Raw genomic sequence first — 11934 nt, forward strand, 5'->3', positions numbered from 1 at the left:
CCCCCCCCCAATGTCCCAAAATAATTTAGGGTTTCTAAAATCACCAGCGCACACAAACGATTTCCTTAAAAACTAAAATTCGATTTCGGATTTGGAAACTGGAGAGGACGATTAGATCAAAGATTGAATGTTCTACGAGATCGTGCATTACTAAAGGATCGGGAACAATTTGGGTTTTAATATCGATCTCTTTTTTTACTTGATTCCGATCTACTTTTTTAAGGTTGACACAAACTACCTTCGATTAAAATGAAAAGAAAAAACATGTAAGGTAGAAGAAACGAACCAGACGGACGATGATCGGAGAAGGTGGTTTGCTTCGGATCGGAGAAGGTGGTTTGCTTCGGATGAATTCGAGAGTGAGGACTGAGGAGACGACGCAGCGCTTGATGAATTGAACAAACAATTTAACCCTTTACCATTTCTTTTTTTTTTTCTTTCTAATTTTTAATAATATTTTTTTTTTTAAAACATCTTATTTAGATTTGAAGCAAAATAAAATAATAAAAAAAATTATTAAAATTAGAAATTCTCCTTTCAAAATAAGTGTACTTTTATTAGATCTTATTAAAAAAACTTTTACCATAAAATAGTATAATTTTACTTCAAATCTACAATTAATAAATTAAACATTTATCAAGAGTAAAACTTATATTTTTAAAGGATATAATAAAAATATTAATATTTTTTTTTTAGTTTATGTGAAAAGTGTCTAAAATATGAGATAGCAAGACTAGTATCATTAATCTACATTATAATTTTTAGGATTGTAAAATTTTGTCATAGTGTTTGATCCATGGTTTACAACTACACAAACTACCATACATTAACATGAAAACCATACAAAATATTGCAATATTATAATCAAAACAAATTATTTGACATCATGAGTTATTATGACATATCACCTTAGGCCACTAAGGTAACTTCAAACTTTATATTCACAAAATTACAAGATCCATTTTTCCTGAAACTTTTATATTTGTTACTCACTAATCGAGAAAAAAAAAACCACTCAGAAGCCTTACCCATATCACATGTCTTTTGCTGAAACTTTTATAAGCCAACAGACGTATGAGATGAAATTTGAAACAGTGGTCCTCTTCTTCTCCTTCTTCTTCTTCATCTGCATACTCTTCGATCACAGAAAAAGAAACAAGCCTATAGGATTAAAACTCATCTCTGATTCTTTCTTCTTTAATCACTTCTCAGTTTTTATGTGTCAGTGGTCCTCTCTCTACCTCCAACGATTATGCAAAATCATGCTCTTCATACATGCCATATATATTACTTATTCCGTACTTGTTGGGTTTTCAAACCACACTTGGCTTTTTCTTGTTTTGTTGTAGCTCTTTTACCGCCATTCCCAACTTTGCCATTTCAAAATATTCAAATGATAATAGTGGTGCTCAACATAATCCATCCAATAATCTCACGTACTGATCAGTTGAAACAGTAGCAAATCTTGTAGCCATCACATACAAGACAAGAATGCTTAGTGGTAAATTCTGTCTTAATTAAACTGTGTTTCCACGCCCTTAGTGATCATGTTCGAATTAAAACGACAATATGATAACAACTTTTATTTGTTGCTTACGTTTTTATAAAGTGGAAAAAATAACTCATAAAAAGTGGGCTCAAAGAGAATCTCCACAGTTCCATCTAACTTCATATGAACATTAACAACAAGTCAACGACTACAAATTTCACAAGACATACTTATACTAATTTGACCATTAGGTTAACCAACGTTACATTTAGAGATTTTATTTGATTTTTGTAAGTTGAAGCCAGATTTGTTCGAAAACATGGATGATTAGATCATGATACTCCTTTGGATTCAAAGAAAGGTAACAAGCGAGAAGATCCTCCAAGTCTTTTGAAGCTCTGATGTTGTTTTCTTCTATCATCTCAATCATTGATTCCCTGAAATCTTTCTTTGGATCAACGGACCGCTTCATTACAGCATAGCTCTCAAGAACATCTTGTCTGCTGCTCTCTGATCTTTTTGACGTGCTTTTACGCATTCCTGAGAGTTGAATTCTAGGTGAATTTACTCTTTTGAGGTTTATCCCTGCTGAGGATTTTCTTCCACTAGACACTCGCCTTTGGTATTTCTTCTCGACTCTATATTCATCATCTTCTTCGTTCTCTCTGTTAATCTTCACAGAAAGATGGCTTTTCTGTAGTTTCTTGATCGGGTTACTTGTAGGACAAGATTTCTCTACAGAATCAGAATCTTTGACTTTGTGCTTAGTGAAGGCTTTGCTCTTTGTGTCGATCTTGAAGTTGGAAAAGTCAAAGAATTCATCATCACCTTCCTCTTCGTAGAAACTGTATACGAAAGACTCAGGGGAGGTTTCAAGAACTGGGAGCAAGCAGTGAGATGAATCTTGACCATTGATCTTGCTCTTGTTGAAACCTGCGGATACAAGAAGAGGAGGTGTCAAAAGGTTAAGGGACGGCTTGTAAAGAGTCTTTCTTTTACTACTCATCCGTCTTGTGTGAAGAGAGCTTCTTGGTGAGTTATGGTGAGGAGGATTATTAGCTACTAAGCTGTTGGAGAGATAAGAGTGATGATGAGGAAGAGAATCTGAGGAAGGTTTCTTCTTGTTACATGTGTTTGAAGAAGAAGAAGGTTTGGTTTTGGGTTTAGACTGTTTAGTCAAGTCTTTGAGCTTATGAAACCATGCATTTGGGATCATATCTAAAAGCCTGAACTTGTTATTCCCCATCTCTCTCTCTATCTCTTTTCACAAGAGTTGGTGATTGTTTCTCTTAAAAGAAAACTATGTTTTTCTTTCCTTAGATAAAGAAGAAGGTGAGAAAGCAGAGTCTCTCTATATGATATGAGATATAAAGAAAGAAACTGAAGATAAAAATTGGAAACTAGTGGGGCTCAGTACTAGAGAAAGCTTAAAGGATGTCTTTTATTTGTATCGTCATCATTCAACATCACTCATCAGCATGAACTACTTGAGACATCACATTTACACGCTTGTGTTCACTACATAAGTAGGATTTATAATTAGTAACACAAGAATAAAAAAAAAATTTAATAGTGGATTTTTTATTATTTTGGTGTGGAGTAAATTATGATAATATGATATAGTTGATTCTGACAGATTCTTAACATCATTTCATCAAGATTTTTTTTTTCTTTCACTTTATCAAAATGACAAACAAAAAAACTTAAAATGTAAAATAATAATCGAATTATATATAAAGAGTAACAAATGTAAACAGTTTTATGGAATCCGTTGACCAAATGGCAATTGCAAAAGAAAAATGCAGCTTTTTTTTTCCTCTTCTAAAGAAACTTTTTGAATGAAAACACTAAAACGTTCCTCACCATTTACAGACAAACAAAATTATTAATAAAAACAAAAAAAACAAAAACTACACAATTCAACTAAAACTTTTTACATATGTGAATCTATCTTGGTTTTAGTATACATATAATAATGATATTATATGCCTTCATTTGATGCTTTTTAAATTTGGTAAAGTCTGAACCTTATCTTATGTTTGTAGGTATAAATAAGCTAGAATTGTAACACTTTATATATATACTAAGGTAATACAGATATACAAATGATGAGATTAGGATAATAAAAAGAAGTTCCATTTTGCTCATTTGAACACCTTTTGAATAAAGGTGAAGCAACTTTTGCGTCGTAGTAATGATCTTAAGAAAATTTTGGTCTACAATGTCCACTAACGCCGAACATTTTGAGGACACTCTTTTTTTATATACATTTCTCCTTTACAGATCAACTGTTTTGGCAACTATCTTTTTAGCTTCGACAAAGTAAAGATGCTTATTCAAAATAAAATATTTTCCATCCTTGCTTCATATAAGCACAAGTGATTAGTGATCAGAGGCCGTCGGGCCGAGAACTATGAATTACTGTGAAATTAGCTTTTAACAACCTAAACTTAATCTATGAAAGTTGGATTCAACAGCATTACACAAAACCAATGTTTCGAAAATTTATTACTAAACGTGAAACCTTATTTTTAAGATATCAATACATTAAAATAGAATTATTGTATAACTATTTTCTATTAATGAAATAAAAATGTATCTTACAAAGAAAACAAAATATTCCCATAAATTTGTATTTAAATTTAATAAATAACTTTAATTTTTAATATTACACATCAAAAATTTAATGTGTAAATGTTTAATCTTTGAAGATATTGAAAATGTAGACAACATATGTTTACCATAAATAACAAAAAAACTAATATTAAAATTAAAAATAGTGAATCACATACTTCCTCTGTTTCACAAAGAGTGTCATTCTGACATTTTTTACACAAATTAAGAAAATTTTGAATTATATATATTTACCCATATTTAATAAGTGATTAATGATCTAAATTGCAATGAATATAGCTTTGGGGTTTAGGAGTAAAAAAAAATTTAGGTTAAAACACTCATTCGAAATGTAAAATGACATTCTTTGTGAAACAAAAAAATTTATCAAGGACACTTTTTGTGAAATAGAAGGAGTATATGGTAGAAGCCATGAGATTTTCGTAGTTTACCAATAAGGCAATAATACAATTTGAACACAAAAAAAAGACCAATAATACAAAAGCATTAACTTTAGTTGTGGTGAGTTGTTGAATCTCACTCTCTTTAGTTTCATAGTCCAAGTCTTGCAATATTTGTAGATGTGAAATCCGACCCAAACAAAAGAAACAACATCTAAGTATGAAATCTCAAAAATCCATGAAATAGCAGATTCGTTTTCCACTTAGAATTGGACGTGGGACTAGTTTATACATATTCAACATATGTAGTTGCATTGACCTACCAATGAAGTAACGACTATTTGAATATACAAGAACAAATCATCATCTTGGATTTTGTTTATAAGCAAGAGCCACCAAACACTTGCAATTAAATTTAAAAAAAAAAAACATTTATAGTCCACCGTTTTTAGAAAACTTCATGGGACTCCACCATCATGATTTTACACACACAAAGACGTGAATCCACGCAACACAATTCCAATCCTCTAAACTTATACACAACCATAACAAAGCAAAAAGCCAAAGAGGATCATTATCATCAAAAAAGCTTCAAGACAATGAGAGTGAAAGCAACTTTGATTAACTTCAAATCAAAGCTTTCCAAATCATGCAACAGATTTGTCTCACTCTTCCGCTTCAGAGTTAAAAGACCTGTCTTTATTAGACCTCTTCGTTCCCGTCATAGCAATGTCAAACCTAGACGTCAACATCATCCCAAGAAGCCAATCTGTTCCTGTCTTTGTTTTCTCAGCACAAGCAAGAACCAGAAGATGAGCAACACCAAACCTAGAAGTTCCACTTGTAAGACAATCAATATTACTTTAGTTTCGAGTTGAAGATCGTGCGATATTGCAAATTTAACATGGATCTTTATTTCTCCCATGGCCATTGCAGTTAGTGTGAACGATGAGGATTTCTCAAAGTATATGCAGTCGCCTCTTACACCAGCAACAGCCAAGAAGCTGTTCACTTCACCCATCACGACGCCTGCTTACGCTGCACGGACCAGGAGATCGCTTAACTCAAGAGACGCATTCGAAGACAATGCTGTGGAAGATGCTTGCAGAACCTTTGAAAACTATCTGATCCATCTGATTGTTGAAGAAGGGAAGATGGACGACTTAATGGACATTGAGGAGCTTCTTTATTGTTGGAAGAATCTTAAGAGTCCTGTCTTCATTGAACTTGTGTCCAGATTCTATGGAGAGCTCTGCAGAGACCTGTTTTCAGGTGAATGAACAGATCAATACATGAACAAAATATATCTTTCTTTGTCGACCAAAGTGATTAATATATTTGTGGTTTGGCAATTGTTGAATACACACTATCTTAAGGTATTTTAGTTCAAAGTTGGAAACTGAAATGTGTAAAGACCATAAAGATTGTATGTTTTCGCATTTCACATAAGCGAGAAACTTGGATTTATATTAGCTATAGACCAAAAATTGAATGTGAACAAACATACAAACCATATGATCCCATAAAGTATGGAGAGAAATGTTATAGTACATTAGTACTTACCAATAAAACTTTCATAATTAATCAAGCTTTTTTTTGTTTTAGATTGATTACACCTGAGATTTCACAACTAAATCTCTGATTATAAACAATTCAACGGTTAAAGAACCTTGTTGTCATTCTTCTTTTTTCCATCATACACTACATATTCCATGTAGACGACACTTGAGACGTCGGTTCCTCTTCTGACCACAAAGATGTCAAAAACCTATAGCCACTTTGCCATTTTTGCAAAGATTTGACACATCGTTGACAGTTCTTGGATGCTTACCGAGCAAAACTATATTTGACTTTGACCAAATTCATCTATTGTTTTCTCATTTTCCGGTTGGGACACAGACAAGCAACTGAATCATGGGTCAATCCGGTCTGACCGGTTCCACCAAATTTATTGATTCTTTTTTTCAAAATTAAAGTTGACTTTTTTTACCTTTTACCATCACAAGTTCACAACATTTTACATGTTTTTTTAAAAAATTTTTAAATATGTTACTAAACTCATCTACAAATTAAAAATTCCAATTGAAGGTTTTTTTTTTTGTTTTTATTTTTAAAGTATAAATTGAGAAATAAAAAAATTATCGCAAATGTGTGGACACGTGTGGTTCCGCGTCCTCACACTCCTCAAGCCCCTTTCATTTTATCCCAACTCTGTTCTGTCTGATTATTGGAAAAATATCAACAAACACAATTCTCGGATGTAATATTTATAAATCAGATTTATTTGTTCTAGTCTTCTTCCTCCAAGTCCAATCGTTGCGTTACGGTTTACTTCAATTGTAGCAATGAATTGCCCAGCCATGAGTGCAGCACCAACTCCTTCTTCTTGCTCTTCTTCTTCTTGTTCCTCCTACTCTTCGTTTCGTCCTCTTCCTCCGTAAGTTTCTGATTCCCATTACAATATCTCTATCTCTCTTTCTCTCTGTCACCTTAGACATTGCATAACTGATTAGTATTATTGTCTTTTGTATGCCTCAGACTCTTGCCACAATTGAGTAACAACGATTCACAGAGATCTCTGCACTTCTCTAATCTATCATCCCTTTCGAACCGGCTTCTTGGAAAGCATTCATTGCCTTTGAGAGCATTGGTGTCCTCTACTCCTTTAAACATTTCGGCTTCCTCTGTTATCAGTGATGATGCTATTTCGCCTTCCTCTGTTCTCAGTGGTGATCCCAAAATTGGAGTCTTGTTATTGAACCTTGGTGGCCCCGAGACTTTAGATGATGTTCAACCTTTCTTGTTTAACCTCTTTGCCGACCCGGTACTTACTTATCTCTCTATCCACATGCCTTAATACATTGTGTTTTTGATTTTTGCAAAGTCACAATCTTTGGTTTGGATATGCAAAAGATACACCCTTTATCTGAAAAAAAGCTCAACTTTGACTGTTTCAATTGTTTCTTAGGATATTATACGGTTGCCGCCGCTCTTCCAGTTTCTTCAGAAGCCGTTAGCTCAGTTTATATCAGTAGCAAGGGCTCCCAAAAGCAAGGAAGGATATGCATCTATTGGTGGTGGTTCTCCTCTTCGCCACATTACTGATGCACAGGTCAGTCCTTGCTTTACTCATATCACAGTATGAGCTTAACTACTAATACTTTTCTTATCCTCTGTCATTTCTTTCATAAGAGGGAACTAAAATGGCTTGGTAGTATATCTCTTGTGCTTTTGTGAGACACCTTAACTTGAGAGTAATAAGTTGTTTAGATTATGCAAAATTTATCGAATGGATGTAGCGATAAGAGTACTTTAGTTTTAGTTGTTAATCTTGCTCCTCATGCTATTAAGTCCTGCCATTGTTTCCTCTTCATTCTTATGTTGTACCTGTCGTAACTTTCTTCACCAGGCTGAAGAATTAAGAAAGTGTCTTGTGGAGAAAAATGTCCCAGCAAAGGTATATGTTGGTATGCGGTATTGGCATCCATTCACTGAAGAAGCCATTGAACAGGTAAGTAACCTCAACATTTTGTATTTTATCACACATCATTTCCAAAACGTAGATGCACACTTCAGATGATACCTCCTCGTTTTAAAATGTGAACACAAATAATTTAACATGTAAATACAAAAGGAACAAAATAATCAAATGAACTCTTTCGTTTGAGTTTGTTTGTGAGCTCTATAACGGTATGTAAACATTTTTTTTTTGAAGCTGACCTAGTGAATCTTGCTCATTTTCTTTCGATATCAACTTGTAGATAAAAACAGATGGAATTACAAAACTAGTTGTTCTACCACTTTATCCACAATTCTCGATATCTACTAGTGGTTCAAGCCTAAGACTATTGGAGAGAATATTTCGGTGAGACTTGCACATCTTTCATGTTTTCGGTATACACCATGACCAGATCTTATATAATTATTTAACTTTCTGTGCTTGACTCACTATCTACATAGAGAGGACGAGTATCTTGTGAACATGCAGCATACTGTTATACCATCGTGGTATCAGCGAGAAGGATATATAAAGGCAATGGCAAATCTAATCCAAGGCGAGTTGGAAAAATTTGGTTCCCCTAGTCAGGTAGATAATCTTGCGTCTCCTCTCACTCGGTTCTATATGAAAAGTCTTTTGTAGTTTTCTGGTTTTGCCAATTTTAACTATCCTAAGACGCACTTCAAACCGAAATATATGTTACAGGTTGTAATATTTTTCAGTGCACATGGCGTGCCTCTTGCATATGTTGAAGAAGCTGGTGATCCTTACAAGGCAGAGATGGAAGAATGCGTTGATCTGATCATGGAGGAGTTAGACAAGAGAAAGATAACTAACTCTTACACTCTTGCTTATCAGGTATCTTTTTTGTTACATTAGTAGTATCTAGAAACGTGATCTTGAAATAGTTTCACTCAGGCTGTTGTTTTTGTTATTTTCTCGCAATTCTCCAACAGAGCAGAGTTGGACCAGTAGAATGGCTGAAACCATACACTGAAGAAGCCATTACTGATCTTGGTAAAAAAGGTGTTGAGAATCTTCTAGCTGTACCAATAAGGTAAAGAAAGTAGTGTTTCTGGTACAAATGCTGTCTCTTCTGGTTATTTGAAACTCAAGTTTGTTGCCTATGTTAACAGCTTTGTGAGCGAGCATATTGAAACTCTGGAGGAGATAGATGTTGAGTATAAAGAGTTAGCTTTGAAGTCTGGTATCAAAAACTGGGGGAGAGTACCTGCGTTAGGAACAGAACCAATGTTTATATCTGACTTGGCAGATGCTGTTGTGGAAAGTCTTCCATATGTTGGAGCTATGGCAGTCTCAAATCTTGAAGCTCGACAGGTAACAACAACAACACTCATTCATCTTTTATGTACTTAAAGCTTCACATATAGAAGAAGCTGTTTTATCTTCATTTCGATGGTTCATTTGTCCCCTATGGTTATTTTTTGTTGTTGTTGTTGGGCAGTCGTTAGTTCCACTCGGGAGTGTAGAAGAACTATTAGCAACGTATGATTCACAGAGGAGGGAGTTACCAGCACCAGTGACAATGTGGGAATGGGGATGGACAAAAAGTGCAGAAACATGGAACGGAAGAGCAGCGATGTTGGCGGTGCTAGCGCTCTTGGTGCTTGAAGTCACCACCGGAAAAGGGTTTCTGCATCAATGGGGCATCTTGCCATCATTATAAATATAAGAAACATAATAGTCTTTTTTTTCTCTATCAAAAACCCATCCAAGAATCCAAATACTAGCTTTCACATGTGGAATAAGGCCCCAGCTATGTTGTTATACTCTCTTTTTATTTTATTTGTTGTAGAATCTTGACATTAAATACGTCATACTGTATTTTCATGAAACATTAAACTATTGTGACGAGATTAAGGGGAGAAATAGACATTAAAATTTAGCAATATGGATTAATATTTCTGTAAATATCATATTTATTTAATCTTTTGAAATTGGTGTATTTTATTTCCTTGATTCTCTACACATCATTTCAAAAATTGCTGAAAATGTTCGCGACCAAAACAAGCTATACGAACCTACTACTTAACAACTTGCACAATGTGCAGTATAAATGGTTTGTGTAAAATAAAGTAAGTATATCATCTATGGCATCACTAGTATAACCTTTGAGTATTGGTGTTCCCAAAGTTTCTATGTCTTATCTTATCGAAACAATTGGACATGGCTGTAGCTCAGGGAAGGATTAATCCTCATCCCCAGTGCACAGATCCTCTGATCACTCATTTGAGCTTTGCTGATGATCTCTTAGTCTTCTTTGATGGGTCTGAATCATCATTGGTTGGAATCTTGGGAATTTTGGAGCAGTTCAAGCTAGCATCGGGACTGGGTATCAATCTGGCTAAATCTTGTCTTTTTCTTGATGGTGATAACAGGAATGTCATCCGGTCTCTAGCCTCAAGACTAAACCTAACGCATGGCTCTCTGCCTGTTCGATATCTTGGGGTTCCTCTCATTACAAAAAAGCTCTCTGACTCGGATTATCAGCCTTTAATTGAAAGAGTAAAATTGAGAATATCTGGCTGGACTCATCGACATCTATCCTTTGCTGGTCGGCTTCAACTTCTGCAATCGGTGATCAATAGCACTATTAATTTTTGGTCTTCAGTGTTCTTACTTCCATCAAAGTGCCTGGAGCAGTTGGAGAGACTTTGCTCTGCCTTCTTATGGAAGGGTGTAGCGGACAGTGCTAGAGGAGCTAAGGTTTCCTGGGAGGTTGTCTGTTCCCCTAAATCGACGGGGGGTCTTGGTCTGAAGAGATTGGCAGACTGGAATAAAGTCTTCGGGTTGAAGCTCATCTGGCTACTCTTTTCTCAAGCTGGTTCGCTGTGGGTTTCTTGGGTTAAGAAGCATCTTATAAGAGGTAGATGCTTCTGGACTGCTGACTTTAGAACAGTTGGAAGCTGGATATGGAGGAGATTGGTGAAGCTAAGGGCTCTTGCAAGACCCTTTATTCACTCGCACATTGAATCGGGTAACAATACTCTCTTCTGGCATGATAACTGGACAGGGTTAGGACCGTTGATCGAAATTATTGGAGAGAATGGTCCTCGCGTTTCTGGTATTGGAATTCTTTCAACAGTTGCTGGAGCTTCAAGGAATGGTGAATGGACCATTTCTCGTGGAAGGAATGCTCAACTACAATTGCTCAGATCCTGTTTACAGGACAAAACAACTCCTAACTCAACTCTTGGAGACGATGTTTTTGCTTGGAAACTAACATCGGATCAAACTCATGGTAATTTTTCATCAAGGAGAACATGGAATCATCTCCACCCTGTTGGTTCTCAAGTTCAGTGGCACACTCAGGTTTGGTTCAAGGAGCGCATACCAAAAATGGCTTTCATGGTCTGGTTAACAACTCTAAACAGACTTACAACAAGAGACAGAATGAGAAGCTGGAATCTGCAAGTTCCTGATTCTTGTCTCCTCTGTCTTGCTGGGACAGAGTCAAGGGATCACCTATACTTCCAATGCTCTTACTCCAAGGTCTTATGGTTTGATTTCTTTGCGCATCTTCTCCCTCAACTGCCAAGCTCTTACAATGGATTCCTCTCCTGGATAAAGAGACCTACAACAAATGGGAGACTCAATGTGATTTGCAAGCTTCTGTTCCATGCCCTAGTTTATTTCATCTGGTCAGAGAGGAACGCAAGAATTCATTCTACTGACTTTCGCTCCACGGATAGGATGAAAAAAGAAATCCAGCTACTTCTTAGGAGAAAATTGATTGCCCTCGACAAATCTGCAAGATCAAACACTCCCTCTGAAGAACACTTTCTCTACCTCTGGTTCGCAAATTTCCAGTCTTTTTAACCCTCCTTTGTTTCTGGTCAACTGTTTAGATCGTGCTTGAGCTGTCATTGAGCCTACTATTGTACTCTCTTACAATTTTCAATATACCGATA

General features: G+C 35.4%; 4 protein-coding genes across 4 annotated transcripts in view; 2 read left to right on the forward strand and 2 right to left on the reverse strand.

Moving 5' to 3' along the window:
* Nucleotides 1–425, reverse strand: part of LOC104786617 (tubulin-folding cofactor A) — a 1694-nt gene extending 1269 nt beyond the window's left edge. The window contains exon 1 of the mRNA XM_010512063.2: nt 287–425. The gene's annotated coding sequence lies outside the window, so the exon portion shown is untranslated. The remainder of the gene's footprint in view (nt 1–286) is intronic.
* On the reverse strand, nt 1632–2972 carry LOC104786618 (transcription repressor OFP2-like). Its single transcript, XM_010512064.2, has one exon. It carries the CDS (start codon nt 2733–2735, stop codon nt 1767–1769), a length of 969 nt encoding a protein of 322 aa, XP_010510366.1. The 5' UTR covers nt 2736–2972; the 3' UTR covers nt 1632–1766.
* LOC104786619 (transcription repressor OFP17-like) lies at nt 5022–5932 on the forward strand. The gene is made up of 2 exons (XM_010512065.1): nt 5022–5346; nt 5440–5932. The coding sequence occupies exons 1-2, from the start codon at nt 5103–5105 to the stop codon at nt 5781–5783; spliced, it is 588 nt and encodes a 195-aa protein (XP_010510367.1). The 5' UTR covers nt 5022–5102; the 3' UTR covers nt 5784–5932.
* Nucleotides 6727–9883, forward strand: LOC104786621 (ferrochelatase-2, chloroplastic). The gene is made up of 10 exons (XM_010512066.2): nt 6727–6940; nt 7042–7327; nt 7472–7615; nt 7913–8014; nt 8265–8368; nt 8464–8590; nt 8708–8860; nt 8959–9059; nt 9139–9340; nt 9468–9883. The coding sequence occupies exons 1-10, from the start codon at nt 6849–6851 to the stop codon at nt 9687–9689; spliced, it is 1533 nt and encodes a 510-aa protein (XP_010510368.1). The 5' UTR covers nt 6727–6848; the 3' UTR covers nt 9690–9883.

This window comes from Camelina sativa, chromosome 5 (genome assembly GCF_000633955.1).
Source record: "Camelina sativa cultivar DH55 chromosome 5, Cs, whole genome shotgun sequence".
Classification (NCBI taxonomy): Eukaryota; Viridiplantae; Streptophyta; class Magnoliopsida; order Brassicales; family Brassicaceae; genus Camelina; species Camelina sativa.

Bases quoted from the DNA above. Each gene is read 5' to 3' on its own strand.
- LOC104786621 (XM_010512066.2), top strand. From the start codon at position 6,849: ATGAATTGCCCAGCCATGAGTGCAGCACCAACTCCTTCTTCTTGCTCT. The intron at 6,941-7,041 runs GTAAGTTTCTGA...TGTATGCCTCAG, and splicing joins TCGTTTCGTCCTCTTCCTCC to ACTCTTGCCACAATTGAGTA. The intron at 7,616-7,912 runs GTCAGTCCTTGC...TTTCTTCACCAG, and splicing joins GCCACATTACTGATGCACAG to GCTGAAGAATTAAGAAAGTG.
- LOC104786618 (XM_010512064.2), bottom strand. From the start codon at position 2,735: ATGGGGAATAACAAGTTCAGGCTTTTAGATATGATCCCAAATGCATGG.
- LOC104786619 (XM_010512065.1), top strand. From the start codon at position 5,103: ATGAGAGTGAAAGCAACTTTGATTAACTTCAAATCAAAGCTTTCCAAA. The intron at 5,347-5,439 runs GTAAGACAATCA...TGGCCATTGCAG, and splicing joins CAAACCTAGAAGTTCCACTT to TTAGTGTGAACGATGAGGAT.